This window comes from Notamacropus eugenii, chromosome X (genome assembly GCF_028372415.1).
Source record: "Notamacropus eugenii isolate mMacEug1 chromosome X, mMacEug1.pri_v2, whole genome shotgun sequence".
NCBI classification, from domain to species: domain Eukaryota; kingdom Metazoa; phylum Chordata; class Mammalia; order Diprotodontia; family Macropodidae; genus Notamacropus; species Notamacropus eugenii.
The window spans coordinates 43,642,963-43,661,456 of NC_092879.1; the positions used below are offsets into that span (position 1 = coordinate 43,642,963).

At 40.8% G+C, this 18,494-nt stretch overlaps 2 protein-coding genes across 4 annotated transcripts in view; one reads left to right on the plus strand and one right to left on the minus strand.

The window, feature by feature from the left end:
* The first annotated feature begins 475 nt into the window (after positions 1-475).
* ZBTB33 (zinc finger and BTB domain containing 33) lies at positions 476-15,244 on the plus strand. The gene is made up of 2 exons (XM_072626611.1): positions 476-605; positions 10,141-15,244. Exon 2 carries the CDS (start codon positions 10,143-10,145, stop codon positions 12,135-12,137), a length of 1,995 nt encoding a protein of 664 aa, XP_072482712.1. The 5' UTR covers positions 476-605; positions 10,141-10,142; the 3' UTR covers positions 12,138-15,244.
* Positions 15,245-15,977: 733 nt separating this feature from the next.
* The window catches only part of TMEM255A (transmembrane protein 255A), a 93,452-nt gene continuing 90,935 nt past the window's right edge, over positions 15,978-18,494 (minus strand). For all 3 annotated transcript variants that reach the window (XM_072626614.1, XM_072626612.1, XM_072626613.1), the window contains one exon: positions 15,978-18,364. In XM_072626614.1, coding sequence (XP_072482715.1) covers positions 18,206-18,364 — 159 coding nt within the window. In that variant the 3' untranslated portion in view covers positions 15,978-18,205. The remainder of the gene's footprint in view (positions 18,365-18,494) is intronic.

The window sequence follows — 18,494 nt, forward strand, 5'->3', positions numbered from 1 at the left end:
GAAAGAGGGAACGGCTCCCTCCAGTTGGGCGGGGGCTGAGCCCACCCCTCTCCAGCGCCCTCCCCCTCTTTCCGAGAGTAGCCGAAGGGAGCCGAGCGTTCCCACTCCATCCCGGAAGGGGCCGCCGGGAGCGCCCCCCTCACCCCGCCCCGGAAGGAGCCCCTGAGAGCCTGGCGCCCCCCCTCGCCGAAGCCGCCCTCGCCCCAGGAGCACCAGGCACAAGCGCCCCGAGTCTGCGGAGAAGGTCGGCCCGGCGGGAAGCGCTTCCGGAAGGAGAGCCGGCCGCCAGCGTGAGCCCGCGGAAGGAGGCAGCCATTGGCTCCCGGGGCCCCCGGCGCCCCGCGCACACCGCCCCCTGCCGGCTCTCGGAGCGGCAGCAGCACAGGCGAGGCTGGCTCCGGCGGCGGCGGAGGCGAAGGTAGCGGCGGTGGAGGCGGCAGCGGCGGCGGCGGCAGCTCCCGAGCCCGAGCAGCAGGCGGAGGGCTGGCAGCGGGGCTTCGGCCTTCCCGTGGCACGAGAGGACGAGGAGCCGGAGCCAAGCGGCAGCAGCGGCGGCGGCAGCAGCGGCGGCGGCGGACGCGGAGCCCGCGGCCCTTGGGGACCAGGTGAGGAAGGGCTGAGCTGAGAGGGGCTCGCCCGCCCGGGCTGGGCCGGTGGCCCCTCGCACAAACCAGGAAGCGACAGCTCTGCGCCTCGGGATTTTCCTTTGTGCGGGGAGGGGGGTGCTCCTCCCGCCCGGAGCCGGGGCGGGGGGCCTCGGGGAGGGGAGGGGGTTGCTGTGTGCCGGACGCGGCTGCCGGATGGACAGGTTTCTCTGCGCCTAGGCCCGGGGCCAGACAAGAGGGAGCCTTCCGACTGTGGCTCCTTCTTTCTCCCGCTTCCCCCTGGCGTAATCCGCGCTTCTTCCCCCCCTCCCCCCTTTCCCCTCCCCTGCTCGCCCCTTCGGGCCACTTCCCGGGCCGTAACAATGCCGCCTGCTTTCCTGTCTCCCTCCCTCCCTCTCTCAATCACCAGCAATCTGCTCTCCCTCGACCACTCTTTCCACTCTATTCACTAGCTTGTACTTTTCTCTATATGTGCCTGATCTTGGATCCCTCCCCCAGCCCTCGGTCCCCCCTAACCTCCCCCCACCCCATGTCCCCCACCTTGCACCGGTAGCTGGTGTGAGACTTTTCCTCCAGAAGGAAAACGCAGGTTGCAAACCCTGCTTTCAACCTACTGGCCTCAGAGGGTAGGGGATGGAGGGGTGGTGGGGGTGGGAGAGCAGGTGGAGGAAGGGAGACAGGTTTCAGCTGCTGCAGTGATCTCCTGTATTTGATTCCCCATATCTAATCCTGTGTTATTTCCTCTCTACACCCCCTCCTCCATCACCTCTGCTTTCCCCCCCTCCCCCCCCAGCGAGAAGGTTGGTTACAAAATGGTTGTGCGGCAGGGATTTTCCACAAAGTCTGCTTGTAGATCCTCAATTTCTCAACCCAAGAAAAACAAACAAATGGAACTCCACCAACTTGCTGGGTTTCCCGTAAATGTCAATTTTCCTTGTTTCCAGTTTAGTAGGACCCCTTTGTGAACCACAGGAAGTCGCAGGGCCTTTTTCGGAAATCCTGCCTACTAAAAAACTGACTACTGTGTTGAAATTCCCACATTTAGGAATCTGAGATTGTTGGCATAAAGCCCAGAAGTCACTCTTTTTCATCTTCTGGATGCCTTTATGTTACTCTGAAACTTTTGGATGTTGGATTAACAAGAAATACTCTACAAAGTAATATCTGTGCCATTTCAGACATGCCAACATTCTGGTGATTTTTGAAAAACTGCACCTTACATCACGTGAATGTTGCTTTAGAACTCTGACGGGAAAGAATATTCATGATGCTAACATTTTTTTCCCTCACAAACCAGTATGATTTATTGATGGTGTTTATCCTGATCTTAGTATATTAATAATTACTAATATTATTATTATAAAAATCTTCAAGTTTTCAAAATGTTTTTGCTGACTAGATATGTCAAGTATAGATGAAGATTTTACTATTTATTGTCTTTGGCCAGACTTTACTCCCTGTTTCTGGGAGATTTTCTGAATTGCCTTCTCATTTCTGCATTTAAAAGTTACAACTTTGATATAGTGGTAGAGAACAAGTCACTCCATGCTTGCATGGTGTGTTCGTTATATTATTTTCTTAGGATTGTAGAATTTATTGACCATCTTGTCCAGAAGTTCCCAAACTTATTTGACCTACTGCCCCCTTTAAAAAAAAAATTACTCAGTGCCCTCTGTAAATCTACTTTCTTTAACCCTTTAACAGTTTTTTAAAAAAATTGTTTCATTTTTTTTGTTTTATTTATATATTTTTAGATTTCGACATTCATTTCCACAAAATTTGGAGTTCCAATTTTTCTCCCCATCTCATCCCTCCCCCCACCCCATAACACCTTGCATTCTGATTACCCCTTCCCTCAATGTACCCTCCCTTCTATCACACCCCACCCTTCCCTTATCCCTCTTCTCTCTTTTCTTGTATGGGGTAAGATAAATTTCTGTACCCCATTACGTGTATTTCTTATTTCCCAGTTATATAAATTCTCAACATTTGTTTCTAATACTTTGAATTCCACCTTCTTTCCCTTCCTCCCTCCCCACCCATCCTTATTGAGAAGGCAAGCAATTCAATACAGGCTATATGTGTGTCATTTTGCAAAAGACTTCCATAATAGTCATGTTGTGTAAGACTAACTATATTTCCCTCCATCTACCCTGTTCCCCCTTTATTCTGTTCTCTCATTTGACCTTCACCCTTCCCTAAAGTGTTTACTTCTAATTACTCCCTTCCCCCATTTACCCTCCCTTCTATCATCCCTCTCACCCCACTTGTCCCCTTCTCCCCTCCTTCCCTGTAGTGTAACATAGATTTTCATACCAGATTGAGTGAGCATGTTATTCCCTCCTTAAGCCAAATGTGATGAGAGTAAGATTCACTTTTTCCCTCTCACCTCCTCCCTTTTCTCCTCCATTGGAAAACATTTTTCTTATCTCTTTTATGAGTTATAAATTGCCCCATTCCATTTCTCCCTTTCTCCTCCCAATATATTCCTCTCTCATCCCTTAATTATATCTCATCCTTTCTGATTCAATTCAACCTGAGCTCTCTCTCTGTATCTGTATGTGTCTATGTGTGTGTGTGTATAATCCTTCCAACTACCCAAATACTGAGAAAAGTCTCAACAGTTACAAATATTATCTTTCCATGTAGGAATGTAAACAGTTCAGCTTTAGAAAGTTCTTTATGTTTTCTCTTTACTGTTTACCCTTTCATGCTTCTCTTGATTCTTATGTTTGAAAGACAGATTTTCTCTTCAGTTCTGGTTTTTTCATCAAGAATGCTGGAAAGTCCTCTATTTCATTGAATGACTATTTTTTCCTCTGAAATATTATACTCAGTTTTGCTGGGTAGGTGATTCTTGGTTTTAATTCTAGTTCCTTTGACTTCTGAAATATCATATTCCAAGCCTTGTGGCCCCTTGATGTAGAAGCTGCCAGATCCTGTGTTATCCTGATTGTATTTCTACAATACTCGAATTGTTTCTTTCTAGTTGTTTGCAATATTTTCTCCTTGACTTGGGAACTCTGAAATTTGACCACAATATTCCTAGGAATTTCTCTTTTCGGGTCTCTTTCAGGAGGTGGTTGGTGGATTCTTTTCAATATTTATTTTGCCCTGTGGTTCTAGAATATCAGGGCAGTTTTCCTTGATAATTTATGAAAAATGATGTCTAGGCTGTTTTTTTGATCCTGGCTTTCAGGTAGTCCTATAATTTTTAAATTGTCTCTCCTGGATCTGTTTTCCAGGTCAGTTGTTTTTCCATTGAGATATTTCATGTTATCTTCAATTTTTTCATTCTTTTGGTTTTGTTTTGTAATTTCTTGGTTTATCATAAAATCATTAGTTTCCCTCAGCTCCACTCTCAATTTTAAAGAACCATTTTCTTCAGTGAGCTTTGAACCTCCTTTTCCATTTGGCTAATTCTGCTTTTTAAAGCCTTCTTCCCCTCATTGACTTTTTGGACCTCTTTTTCCAATTGAGTTAGCCTATTTTTGAAGGTGTTATTTTCAGCATTTTTTTTGAGTCTCCTTTAGCAAGCTGTTGAATCGCTTTTCAAACTCTTCCATGGCCTGAGCCCACTGCATATTCATTTTGGAGGTACTGGATGCAGAAGCCTTGACTTCTTCTCACAGTATACATTGTTCTTCCTCATCTAAAAGGATGGAAGGAAATACCTGTTCACCAAGAAAGTAACCTTCTGTAGTCTTATTTTTTTCCCTTTTCTGGGTATTTTCCCAGCCAGTTACTTGACTTCTGAATCCTTTGTCAAAAGGAGGGGCCTAGTGCTCTTTCTTACCCTAGGACAGTGCTCAGGGCTGAGATTCAGGTCAGCTGCTCAGTTTCTGCAGGGGCAGGGCCACCACTCAGGGCTAAGGTTCCAGATCAGCTGCTCATTTCCCCCAGGGACTTTAGGCAGAGTGCTTCACAGATGGGCACTGCAGCTGCCACCGCCCCCACCTGGGGCCAGCGCTGGGGGCAGGGGGGGAATCCTGCTCCCCTCTTGCCCAGTTGGGAAAGCCCTCCCACTAACCTTTGAAGCTTTCTTTGGCACTTGTGGGTTGAGGGATCTGAGACCCTCCCTGCTGGGGATTTTGCCTCAGAGGCCTGTTTTGGTCCTATTCCTCCTGGTGCCGCATGGCCAGGGCTGGGCTCCACTCTGCTCCACGTCCCTTGTGATAGACCTTTCCTCTCGGCCTTCCAGGTTACCTTTGGCTGGAAATGTCTTTCACTCTGTTGTTCTGTGGCTTCTTCTGCTCTAGAATTTGTTGAGAGTCATTTTTTTACAGGTATTTTATGGGCTGTGGGGGAAGAGCTAGAGTATGTGCGTCTTTCTACTTCGCCATCTTGGCTCCACCCCCCAAAATTGTTTCATTTCAAATAAATATAAATTTAAAAAAAAAATGGCACATCTTAAATTTAATAATTTGTTGTAAATTTGTGAGTTTTTCCTGCATTGAAATTTTGGTGATGCAATATTACATCATGTAACAATATGGTATTGCAAGCAAGTCATTACATGCACATATTTCTGCATGCATGCTGGACTTCCTGACAATGCAACAAGCTCACCTGCCAACATTTGCTTATTAAGACCTGTTGGTAGATTTGACCACTGATGGGTTATAACTTGCATTTTGTGTGTTTATTTGGAAAATAATATAATTACTATGACTTGAACCATGTTACACAACAGATGAAATATATATGAATGGTTTTTTTTCAACATTTTCTTATTTTCTTTCCTTGTGCTTCAACCAACCCTTATTTTTATTCAATATCCCCTAGTTGCACCTGAGGCTACTACCACCCCCCTGGATTGTTCCAGCACCCCCCAGGGGGTGGTGTTGCCCACTTTGGGAACATGAGTCCAACCTCCTCATTTTACAGAGGAGGAAGATGAGGCACTGAGTAGAGCTAGGATGCAAACCAAGATGGTAAGACCTTAGAATTGGAAAAGATCTTATAGGTGATCTAGTCCTAACTTCTCATTTAACAGACAAAGAAACTGAGGCCCAGTATAGGCAAAAACTTGCCCAAGGTCACACAGGCAACCAGTATTGAGATTAAGATTCAGACTGAGGCACCTAGGTGGTTCAGTGGATAGGGTGCTGATCCTGGTCAAGAAGACTTGAGGGTGGCCTCAGACACTTCCTAGTTACATGACCATGGGCAAGTCTGTCTCTCTCAGTTTCCTCAACTGTAAAATAATGATTATAATAGCACCTACCTCCAAGGTTGTTGTGGGGATAAAATGAGATGATATTTGCAAAGTGCTTAGCCCAGTGCCTGGCACATAGTAGGTGCTGTATACATGCTAGTTATTATTACTATTATTAAGCCTATGTTATCTGACTTTGATCATAATTAGTTCTCCGACCACTACTACCATGGTGCTGCCTCATCAAATCTGACATTCTTTTGAGGAAGTTAACTAATCTTTGCCCTTGACTGTAAGGGAGAAGAAAGTTATTTTTGTTGTTAACTAGCGTAGTTGGGAGCAGTTGTGTTTGAACTAGAGTGGACAGTTACTGCTGAGAGTAGAATGAGCAGGCCAGTCACAAAAGGACTTGAGTGATTTCTCCCAGTGTTTTTTTCCCCTAAAAAGATGTTTCCAGTACTTGAATGAAAATCAGAAATCATCAGGAGCTTTTCTTCTAAATGTTGATTTTAAATTAACTTATGGGTCAAGGAAGATGAGAAAAAAAAATGTTTAGTAGTTAACAATGATGGGTAAATGTCAGAACTGAACTAAGCCTCAGATTTATGCCACTGAGTGACAGCTAGAAACAGTGGGAGAGGAGAGACAATATTTTGTAAAAAGTCAATAGAAAGACGATAAGAACACTTATATTCTTCCTTCCTAGGAATATATAGTGTACTGGTAGATATGAAGCTTTAGAGAAAATTGGGCAGGCATGGATCATTTGCTTGGGTGGCTCCTGGGCCTTTTTTAAGCACCTTCTGTGTGCAGGAACTGCATTAGAGGGGATACAGAGACCAAAATGAAATAGTCCCTCTCCTCAAAATGCTTGTGTTTTTGTTGGGGGCAGACAACAGGTTCATATGTAAGTCTATACCAAATAAATAGAGTTCTCTTTATAGTTTGAAACCTACCTATATTCAGTCAGAGCGCCTTGATGAGCTAATTAAATAAGAGCAATTAGTAGTTAAATGTATGGCAGATAATAGTAGCTGATGTTTGTTTACATAGCCTTTTAAGATTCACAAGATGATTTTGCAAAGCACTTACATGAGATAGTAATCTCATTTGATCCTCACAATAACCTTGAAAAGTCTTATGTACCTTTGTCAAGGGTTCTATCAAATCAATATATTACCATGGTTGAAAAGATTCATCCCCCAGTGGCCAGTCTTCTATGGATGAACCACTCAAAACTTAGCTGGGTTGGTCTTTAAGACATCAATTGTCTAGTCTGTTGCTTGTACCCAGCTCAGCAGCACCTTCCAGAGCTCCTGCTCTACCGCATGCCTGTTAGGAATCCAGGTTTTATCTCTCCACTAGGTTGAAGTATTAGAGGATGGTGGTGGTGGAGGGATTGACTAGTACACACCAGCCAAGAAAGTCCTGCTTAGTCCTCAGGTAAAAGACATAAAATTGAGCCTGTGAACAATTTAATCTAAAAGTAAGAAAGGTTAGATAAGACCATGGGATTAGAACCGAAAGGGATCTCAGTCCTCAGACCTCAGGATCTCGTCCAGTGTTTTCATTTTACAGAGGAGGAAACTGAGGCCCAGAGAGGGGAAGGGATTTGCTCAAGGTCACAAAGTCAGTAATTGGTAGCACTCTGAGTCCATTATTCCTTTTTTTCCAACTTATTTATTTTTAGTTTTCAACATTGATTTCCACAAGATTTTGAGTTTAAAATTTTCTCCCCATCCTCCCCTCCCTCACCCCAAAACATCTTGCATTCTGATTACCCCTTCCCCCAATCTACCCTCCCTTCTATCACACCCCTCCTTTCCCTTATCTCCATCTTCTCCTTTTTCTTGTAGGGCAAGATAAGATTTCTGTACCCCATTACCCATATTTCTCATTTCCTAGTTACATGCAAAAACAATTCTCAACATTTGTTCCTAAAACTTTGAGTTCTAACTTCTCTCCCTTCCTCCCTCCCCACCCATCCCCACTGAGAAGGCAAGTAATTCAATATAGGCTGTATATGTGTAATTTTACTAAAGACTTCCATAATAGTCATGTTGTGAAAGACTACCTATATTTCCCTCCATCCTATCATGCCCCCCCATTTATTCTATTCTCTCTTTTGACCTTGTCCCTCCCCAAAAGTGTTTACTTCTAATTACCTCCCTCCTCTCATTTGCCCTCCCTCCTGTCACCGACCCACACCCCACTTATGCCCTTTTCCCCTACTTTCCTGTAGTGTAAGATAGATTTTCATACCAAATTGAGTGTGCATGTTATTCCCTCCTTAAGCCAAATGTGATGAGAGTAAGTTTCACTTTTTTACTCTCACCTCCCCCTTTTCTCCTCCATTGAAAAAGCTTTTCTTGCATTTTTTGAGATAATTTGTGCCATTCCATTTCTCCCTTTCTCCTCCCAATATATTTCTCTCTCACCCTTTAATTTTATTTATTTAGATGTCATCCCTTCCTGTTCAACACACCCTGTGCCTTCTGTCTATATATGTGTGTGTATGTGTGTGTATAATGCCTCCAACTACCCAAATATTGAGAAAAGTTTCAAGAGTTACATATTCCATGTAGGAATGTGAACAGTTCAGCTTTAGTAAGTATATTATGAGTTCTCTTTCCTGTTTGCCTTTTTATGCTTCTCTTGATTCTTGTGTTTGAAAGACAGATTTTCTATTCAACCTTGGTCTTTTCCTCAAGAATGCTTGAAAGTCCTCTATTTCATTGAATGACCAATTTTTCTCCTGAAGTATTATACTCAGTTTTGCTGGCTAGGTGATTCTTAGATTTAATCCTAGTTCCTTTGACTTCTGGAATATCATGTTCCAAGCCTTGTGGCCCCTTAATGTAGAAGCTGCCAGATCCTGTGTTATCCTGATTGTATTTCCACAGTACTCAAATTGTTTCTTTCTGGCTGCTTGCAATATTTTCTCCTTGACCTGGGAACTCTGGAACTTGGCTACAGTACTCCTAGGAGTTTTTCTTTTCTGATCTCTTTCAGGAGGTGGTTGGTGGATTCTTTCAATATTTATTTTACCCCCTGGTTCTAGAATATCAGGGCAGTTTTCCTTGATAATTTATGAAAAATGATGCCTAGGCTGTTTTTTTGATCCTGGCTTTCAGGTAGTCCTATAATTTTTAAATTGTCTCTCCTGGATCTATTTTCCAGGTCAGTTGTTTTTCCAGCGAAATATTTCACATTGTCTTCAGTTTTTTCATTCTTTTGGTTTTGTTTTGTAATTTCTTGATTTCTCATAAAGTCAATAGCTTCCATCTGCTCCATTCTAGTTTTTAAAGAACTGCTTTCTTCAGTGAACTTTTGGACCTCCTTTTCCATTTGGCTAATTCTGCTCTTTAAAGCATTCTTCTCCTCATTGGCTTTTTGGACCTCTTTTGCCATTTGAGTTAGTCTATTTTTAATCGTGTTAATTTCTTCAGTATTTTTTTGGGTCTCCTTTAGCAAGCTGTTGACTTGCTTTTCATGATTTTCTTGCATCGCTCTCATTTTTCTTCCCAATTTTTCCTCCACCTCTCTTACTTGATTTTCACAATCCTTTTTGAGCTCTTCCATGACCTGAGATCACTGCATATTTATTTTGGAGGTTTTGGATTCTGAAGCCTTGACTTTTAGGTCTTCCTCTGATGGTATGCATTGTTCCTCCTCATCTGAAAGGATGGAAGAAAATACCTGCTCACCAAGAAAGTAACCTTCTATTATCTTATTCTTTTTCTCTTTTTTGGGCATTTTCCCAGCCAGTTACTTGACTTTTGAGTTCTTTGTCACGTGGAGGGTATACTCTGGGGACCTGTAAGTTCTCAGTTCCTCTAAGGTGGCACAATCAAGGGAGAGGAGTTTATTCCTCTCCTGGCCTGTGCTCTGGTCTGGGATCAGGATTTCCTCTCCAGAGCCTCTACCAGCTCCACCAAGCCAGCCAGCAGTTCTGGTCCCCCCCCCCCCCCCCACTCCAGTCCTGTCCTTGCCACAGCATGGCTCATGATGTGCTGCGCTCCACTCCATGCCTGGTGCAATAGACTTTTCCTGTCGGCCTTCCAGGCTGCCTTGGACTCTTTCACTCTGTGTTTTTGTGGCGTCTGCTGCTCTAGAATTTGTTTAGAGTCATTTTTTTTTTACAGGTATTTTATGGGGTTTGGGAGGAGAGCTTCTCGAGGTGCATCCTTCTACTCTGCCATCTTGACTCCGCCCCCAGTCCATTATTCTTACGACTATACGATCTCCATGGGTTGAAACTAGAAGGAGCTGCATACAGATGCTACAATTATATGTTAAATTTTTAAATAGTAAAATGCTTTTGTTTTCTTCCTTCCCCTCCTTCTTTCTCTGCTTTTTCCTTTTTTCTCCCTGTAGGTATGGAGAACAGAAAGCTTATTTCTGCCACTGACACTCAGTACTCTGGCAATTTACTGAACTCCTTGAATGAGCAACGAGACCATGGCCTGTTCTGCGATGTCACTGTGATTGTGGAAGATCGAAAATTCCGGGCCCATAGGAATATTCTGTCTGCATCAAGTACTTACTTCCACCAACTTTTTGCAGTTGCTGGGCAGGTAGTTGAACTAAACTTTATAAGGGCAGAGATTTTTGCAGAAATTCTTAACTATATTTATAGTTCTAAACTTATGCGTATTAGATCAGATCTACTTGATGAGTTAATTAAGTCGGGTCAGTTGTTAGGAGTTAAGTTTATTGCAGAACTTGGTGTACCTTTGTCACAGGTTAAAAGTATCTCAGGTGCAATAAAGCCAGATAGTGATACCTTACCTCCTGGTGCAGATGAAAAGGATCTTCAAGTGCAGAAGGCAGAAAATGAAGGGTCTGATGCTGGGGTGACTATGATGCCTGTTATCACTGAGACTTTTTCTTTATGTGCTGAAGATTATGAGACAAAAAAAATCGGTACTGATTCTGATGAAGACGATGATGTCATTTTCTGCTCTGAAGTTTTATCTTCCAAAGAGACTTTGCCAGGTGGTAATGCAGTGGCACAAGTCCAGCCCGACCCTGGGCCTGTTGCCTATGCAGATAAGGCTTGTGGCACCAGTAGCTCGCCCCCTCTAACAAATAAGCCACTGCAGACGCTTGCTACTTCTGTGAACCAGATGGTCCCAAGCCAGTCCCGAAATAGTGAAGAAACACTTAAGTCTTCAGCCCCAAAGCATCTGACTCCCAACATCATTTTGTTAAATCAGCCATCTCTTAACCCTTTACCAAGTTCTTCACATCCTAGTCAGGTGTCTCCTTCAGTTAATTTACTTGTACAGAATCATCAGCAGACACCAAATAACACCATGGCTTTACCTAAACGTAGGGCTAATGTAGAAGTGGAAGCAGAGATTATAGATGATGATGATGACACTATTAGTTCTAGTCCAGACTCAGGAGTCGGTAATCCATCTTTGCTCCCCCAGCCAGATGCTTCTTTTAATGGCTCTGTAGTCCAGTCAAAGCAGATCTCTCTTTTTCATCAAGAACCACTCTCTGGCTCTTTAAAAATTTCAAATGTCATTACTGAAAGCAGTAAAGATTCAGGTCGGGGCGCAAAGCATGTGATGGAGGGTCAGAAGATCATTACGCTAGATACAGCTACTGAAATTGAAGGCTTATCTACTGGTTGTAAAGTTTATGCAAATATTGGGGAAGACACATATGACATTGTGATTCCTGTCAAAGATGACCCTGATGAGAAAGAGGCCAAGCGTGTTAGTGAGGTCCCAAAAACATCAGGCGATGAGCCTTCGAACAAGCGCGTGAAAGTCAAACATGATGATCACTATGAATTAATTGTAGATGGGAGGGTGTATTATATTTGTATCGTATGCAAAAGATCTTATGTCTGTCTGACAAGTTTGCGGAGACATTTTAACATTCATTCTTGGGAGAAGAAGTATCCATGCCGTTACTGTGAGAAGGTGTTTCCCCTTGCAGAATACCGCACCAAACATGAGATTCATCATACTGGAGAGCGGCGGTATCAGTGTTTGGCATGTGGCAAATCTTTCATCAACTACCAGTTTATGTCTTCACATATAAAGTCAGTTCATAGTCAGGACCCTTCTGGTGACACCAAGCTATATCGCCTACATCCATGCAGGTCTCTGCAGATCAGGCAATATGCTTACCTAACTGATCGGCCTAGGAGTATACCCGTAATAAAGGAAGATGGAATTGTGTATAAGGTTGATGGTGGGAAAGAACCTTCAGAAGGGACTGCCACATCTACTCCCCAAAACAAGCCAATGACTTGGGATGACATCTTTATTCAACAGGGAAATGATTCAATGTTTAAACAAAATGTAACAGATGGCAGCACAGAGTTTGAATTTATAATACCAGAATCTTACTGAATTGCTGTGGAAAAAAACCAAACAAACCTGAGTTTGTGTCGGGGCAATGGTTTCAAAAGACTAGTTAACACTTATAAAATAATTTGGAGTGAAAGCAAGTTAATTAGTCCTTCAAAATCATCCGAAAGTAGTTTTTATTTGCATTATTTTTAGTTACAGGAAATTGATAGGAGAAAATTTATCTGAAATTTTACTTGAATATTAATTGAGGGAGTTATCTCCAGGGTGAGCTGTTCATTAGTTTATTTTTGAGGCTTTTTGTTTGTTCTTTGGTTTTTAAAGAAGAATTAATGGTATAAAAAGGTAATTTTCTGAAATGAATTTAAAGCAGTTACTCTTCTCTGACAGGTATTATTGGCATACCTGAAAAATTGAACCTATTTTATGAATTTTCTCTTATGTATAGCACTTTACTGCTGATTTCTGCAAAAACATTTGAACAATAAGTCTACGGTTTTTGTGTTGTCTAATGTGTATGACATAAAACTATCCAGCAGCTTTGAAAGTCATTTTGAAAAGGTTCAAAATAACTATCCTGCCCACTCGGATGGCATACTTTGGGTCCAGCGGTGCCGTATTGCTCTGATCCAAATGGATTGTTAAACTTCCATCTGGATAGTTAAAACCTGTCCTTTTTCATAAGCTTGTCACCTGGAACAATGTTAGAATTGGGCTCATCAGAACAAGCTTGACTTCTGTCTGGCCATGTGCCGAAAGAGACCAATAGCCAGTCCACTTTTATCCCTTTGCCACATGGGATATGTGGAGGGAATCTTGATGGACTAAGATCTGAGTGGTATGGAATGGAGAAAAAGGAAAAATCCCGCACAGTGATGTTTTTGTTAGGAAATTGTCGAGAGCTGTCAACTTCAGACACAGAATGAAGTTAGAAACTAGTTGTTGATTTGCTCATGACTAATGTGCCCAGATTTATGTAATGTTACTTTTACTTTTCAGTCTGAAGGCTGTATCATGGGCTTGCAGATATGCATAAATCTATAAAAATAACTAAACTCTATGTTTGGGGGTGGAGGAATCCTTTAATGTAAATTCTTAAACCTAGAATTTTTTAGTAGGAAGTTTTCATTTGAAACAATTGATGTGGTTTTTTTCTCTCTCAAAGGAAAATTTTAGCTTTTAATGTATTCTAAGGTATGCTTTGCTCCATTCTACCTGCAAACCACTGTGATTCTACAGCATTCAGGATCTCTGTATGGAATCACATCGGCCTATCGGCCTGTGTGTCACCTTCAAAGTGGTTCACCAATAGGATATTCTCATTGGAATGGTTAGTAAAGTGAGCAAGCACAAAAACTTCACTTAGTATTTCTAAGTCAACCTGTTGAATTTCTGTAAATGATTTGCAAAAAGAAAAAATGTAAAAAATACAAAAAAAGTTAATAGATATGAAAAAGTTGTGCATAGTAATAGTTATTTGTAACCTTTCATTAAATATTTCTTATCTGACAGTTTAAAAGATTTTTTATGTATTATAAGAAATAATTTTTTTAAGCTTAAAGCTTTAATTATAAGTTTTCATGCCTATGTCATTGTTGCCGAGATGAATTAGATTTGAAGATAATGATTTTAAAGCTTCTAAAGCTACAAAGGTACCAGAAAATCAGTATTTGTAATAAAAGGAGAACAAAACATAAGTCATTCTTTGCCTTCCCAGGTGTATGCTGTGCATATGTTTTCTGTCCTGTGTGTGAATAGATTTTTCAAATCATTATCATTTTGTAAATTAACCATTTTGTTTTTTTTTTAATTGGGAAGTAGCTTTTAATTTAAGACTCTGCTACCAGAAACCCCAGTAGTAGAGTTTGTGTATAGATATTAATGATGTTATAAAGTCAACTGAAAGTCATGTCATCATCTGGATGTCATGGTCCTCTTTGGTCATAAGAGTGTACTTGCTTTGAAAAATGTTCTTGGTTGAATTTTGTTCGTTCCATTAACATACTTCATCAGTTAAACGCAGTTATTATGAGTGTGAACAATACCTATACCAGCATAGCTTTCAGACCTTTCAGACTTAATGGCCCATGTGCAGTTAAACGCATAGACAAATTTTGTCATGCTAACGCTTGGTAAGTTTTATGAATCTGTTGTGAAAATAGGGGATTCCTTGTACCACTCCAATTCTTTATTCAGAATGAAGTGGATGTAATTATTTGCTGCTGAATGTGCCCTATTGAAGTCCTGGTCCTTAAATTTAAACTCTATGCCTATTAAAAGTCACTTTTTGAGGGCTAGAGGGGAGCAGGGGTTTGGAGGAAAACTGGAAAAATTAACATTAAATTGTATTTCTGCCAGAAGACTCTTACTTGCATGTGTCTCAGGGTCTTCAGTTTTCCTAGGAGTGATTTCAATATCCAAAGTCCAGAGCGCATAAGAAAAACTTTTTGGGGGAATAAAACCCTTCACTTGTAGTATTTATTGGATTGAAAATGTGTAGAGGCCCCCATTTGTTATTTTTTATGGGGCCTGTTGGCCTTTAGATCTCAGCCTATTGCACTTACTATTTTTTTTGGTTGTTAAGCTAGCTTTTCCCTTTTGGTCTTAATACTAACTTTCCTGTAAATATTAGCAGATGTTAACGCTTTGAAACAGTACTCTCATTCAAAACAGTCTTACAATTTGACAACGCTTAAAGTCTTAGCAAAATCAGGGAAAAAAATGCCATAGCAAACTTGCAAGAATCATTTAAAAATACTTTTCAATGTTCATAATGATTTTAGTGGTGAATATCCTCCACCCTGTCACTAAGGGAAACTACTACATCTTTCTAGTATAGCAAAGAGCAACATAACATGTTCGAGGTAATCATTGTTAGAGGCTGCATATTTATTTTCTGCTGTTATTAAGGCATGACTGTTATCAAGATCCAAGAGCTGATAAAAATGTACGTTGTCTTAAGAGCTTTGACTTCCGTGGCTCAGAATCAAAACTGTCTGCTGTTTATTTTTAAGGACACTGTAATGTGTATATATACACTTGTACAGTCTTTTACTTTTTAAAGTTGTGCTTTAAATTTTAACCAGTAATTCTTGCTGTTAGTTGCTAGAAGCTTTCTATGGCAGAAATAAAAAAAGTTTTAATTCTGACTGTCAGCTGTCTTTATTTCAGAAGATCATCTTATAGAATTATGATTAATTTCTTACCTAAAAATCACTTTTTTTAGGGGAATACATATGTAGTCATAGGTATTTTGGGTGTGGTGGGGAGGCCCTCTCCTTTGGCAGACATATACACACGTGGGTTTCAAAAAAAGTTGCCCAACTAGATTGAAAAAGCAGAGTGATGCCTTTTAGAGAACATGTTCAAGGACAAGTATGTTTGTTTTCCTTCACCAAACAGTGAAAAGGTATAAAGTTAAAATTTCTTCCATATTTATATTTTCCATTTTGGCAGCTGTATGTCGGAGCTAGATTTCTGTTAGACACCTGCCCCCTTTCTCTTTAAACTTTGGACCAGATTTGTGATTCCATTAACATAGGGAACTCCCTGTAAGTAAATTCCCTTTGCCAATCTGCAGCTTGGTCTTAGAGGTTCCTTAGGCACTGATTACACAGCTAGACAAGATTTGGTACTTTTGCTATACACTGCAAAGGACACCTCTTAAAAATTCATAAGCAACAATGTAAGGGTGGAAATGAGCCACTGTGTCCCAGGTCTGAAACTTGTCTGAGTATCAGATAGGTATTTCTGTTGACACCTTGTTTTTCCTGTTGGATTGGTTGATCCCATCTTACATGCCTTCTGTGGCCCCTACAGAAAAGTGAAAATCTACAGTTTTAGGCAAGTTACATTTAAGTTAAAAACATGAGAAAGACAAAGTGAATATTCATATTTTTAATTTCTTTTAAGGGTGAAAGGAAAGGATAGTTGAATTAATCAGAAACATCACAAAAGCAATCAGTTTCAAACATGGCAGTGATACAGGTTTTAAGCAACACTATACAGATTCTGGATTAATAGTTTATATTTTCATGCCTTGTTTAGCACTTTAATATAGAATTAGGAATAAGGCATTAAATGTTACAAAATGCAATCAAAATACGTATTTTGGAAACATTCCTTCATTACCGCAAATATTTTGCTAAATTAAGATAATATTGATATTTCTTATGATAACATGTACTTTATATGTAGTTTAGTGTAATATAAATATGGATAAAGCTGCTCAAACTAATTATTACAAAATCCATAATGCATTATTTTCCAGTTATTTTGGAAAGTAAGAAAGATACATAGAAATGAGATCTTATAACCTTAATACTTTGGTGTGCAGAAATGTGATGGTATAGAGTAATTTTGTATATTTTCAAAATTAAATACTTATACTTATTCATTAAAGCTAAAGGAAAGTATAAACAGAAACTGCCACTGATAATATATAACAAGTTAATATCATACTTAGAGTAGCAAGACAAATCATGATATTCTCTATGTAGAATTCAATGGAATCCCCTTTTCCCCCTCTCATGCTCAGATTTGCAGAAAAATAAATAGCAATTTTGTTAAGAATTATTGTTTTTCAGACCCTAAATCTGGATGACAAAACTCATGATACTAATATTGTTTTTTCAAAGAGATGCACTGAGCAAACTGAGTGCATTTTAAAGGCATTAAGGAATCCTGCAGCTAGGTGTCTACAAATATCTGTTTGTTTGGATAACCAGCACCTGTCTACTACCTCTAGACCCTAGCCTGCTGTATTAATATTGATCATTTGTCAAATTGGGGAAAAAGTGACCTGTTTGCCAAAGGATCCAATTTTTTATTTGGCCCCTCTATTTTATAATAAATACCCAAATGTAGGATTATCAAATTGTTCCTTTAGCGCTTTTTTCTCACATAGTATTTACTTGTCTCTTCATAGGCTGAGTCCCCCAATTAGAATAAAAGCTTGAAGGCTGGGGCAGGTTTTCTTTTTTTTTTTCTTTTTTTTTCTTTTTTTGCAGTAGTTTAATTGCACTGAAAGTCTGTATTTGGTGGAGGACTAGGTGTTAAATTTTGTAGTGGGAGTCAATCTCACCTTGGGTGTTATGAGGATCAAACAATTATGTATGTAAAGCTGTAAGCACCATATACATATCTATTATTTGAACTTCACTAGTATGGTTTAAAGCTTGGAATACTTTTTAAAAGCTGCTCAGACACTTTAAATCTACTGTAATACTTAGAAATCGAGCGAGATGACGATGTCGCAGTTTTTACAGGAGTCGGGCAGGAGCCTGACATGGTGGAATGATTTCATTGCTATTTTGCAGAATGTGTGAAGTTTTGTTAGAATGCTCAACCAGCCCAGTTATTGTAGAAGATTAAATAGCCACAGAGATCACAATAAATCACTAATAATCCAAGACAATCCAGCACTAACAAGAATACACAGAATTGTATCAAAGTAAGATGTGTGCTTCCAGCAAGTATATTTTTCACTGAAGCAAAATGTGTAACATCCACAGGTTGTAGGACCCACATTTGAAAAATCTCACATGTATGTTTGGATGGTATGTGAACAAATTCTGATTCCCCACTAAAGGAAGGGGAGGAACTATTGCACTTTTCCCTTTGAGAGGTACCAATAATGAGAACTGAGGTGAATTTTTGTATCACTCAGGAGAGTGGAATTACTCTGGTGGGGCCCCATCAGCTGGGGACTTCTTTGGGGCCTGACTGGTTGAAGGTAAGGGTGTTTCAACTAAGGCGCCAGGTGGCTGAGGGCTACAGCCAACTTGCATAAAATGAAAAATGGTAGTTTGGCTACTACTGAATGCAGGTGGAGTGGGAAGGTGGAAGATGCAGCATACCAAGTCCTTGCTATGTGGGATCCCCAGCATGCTTGCAGGGAGAAGGTGAGCTGATGTCAGTTAAATGGAGAGAAGTAGTGGGTTTCACCTGGTCACCTCCTCTTCTGCACTGATAAATAATAAGCATCACCCTCCCCTGCCCAGGCAGGCAAATCATGAAACTGCAAACATGGTGGAAGGATCACACCTTAAATTCAGCCAATGCTACCATAACAGACATCCATGATCTCAGTGGTGGGCAGGAATTCTTCATCATGGACTATATGGAGGCGGCTTTTCAAAAGGTGAATAATACGGTGGGGAGTACTGTGGTGGCTCATTGGAGGACCACATGTAGCTCGGAGAAGGTGAATTAGACTGAGGCTCATCAGAAAGTCCTGGTGGGTTGGAGCCTGGAAAGACACTGGTATGCTGTGTGAAGAAAACAAAAGTCAGTTCAAGGCCAAGTTGGTCACTGAATAAAGGGTTAATGTACTCAAGAGTACATTATCCATCAAAGTCATTTCTGCTCTTTCATCTTTGAGTTTCATATTTTCCCATC

Bases quoted from the DNA above. Each gene is read 5' to 3' on its own strand.
- ZBTB33 (XM_072626611.1), top strand. From the start codon at position 10,143: ATGGAGAACAGAAAGCTTATTTCTGCCACTGACACTCAGTACTCTGGC.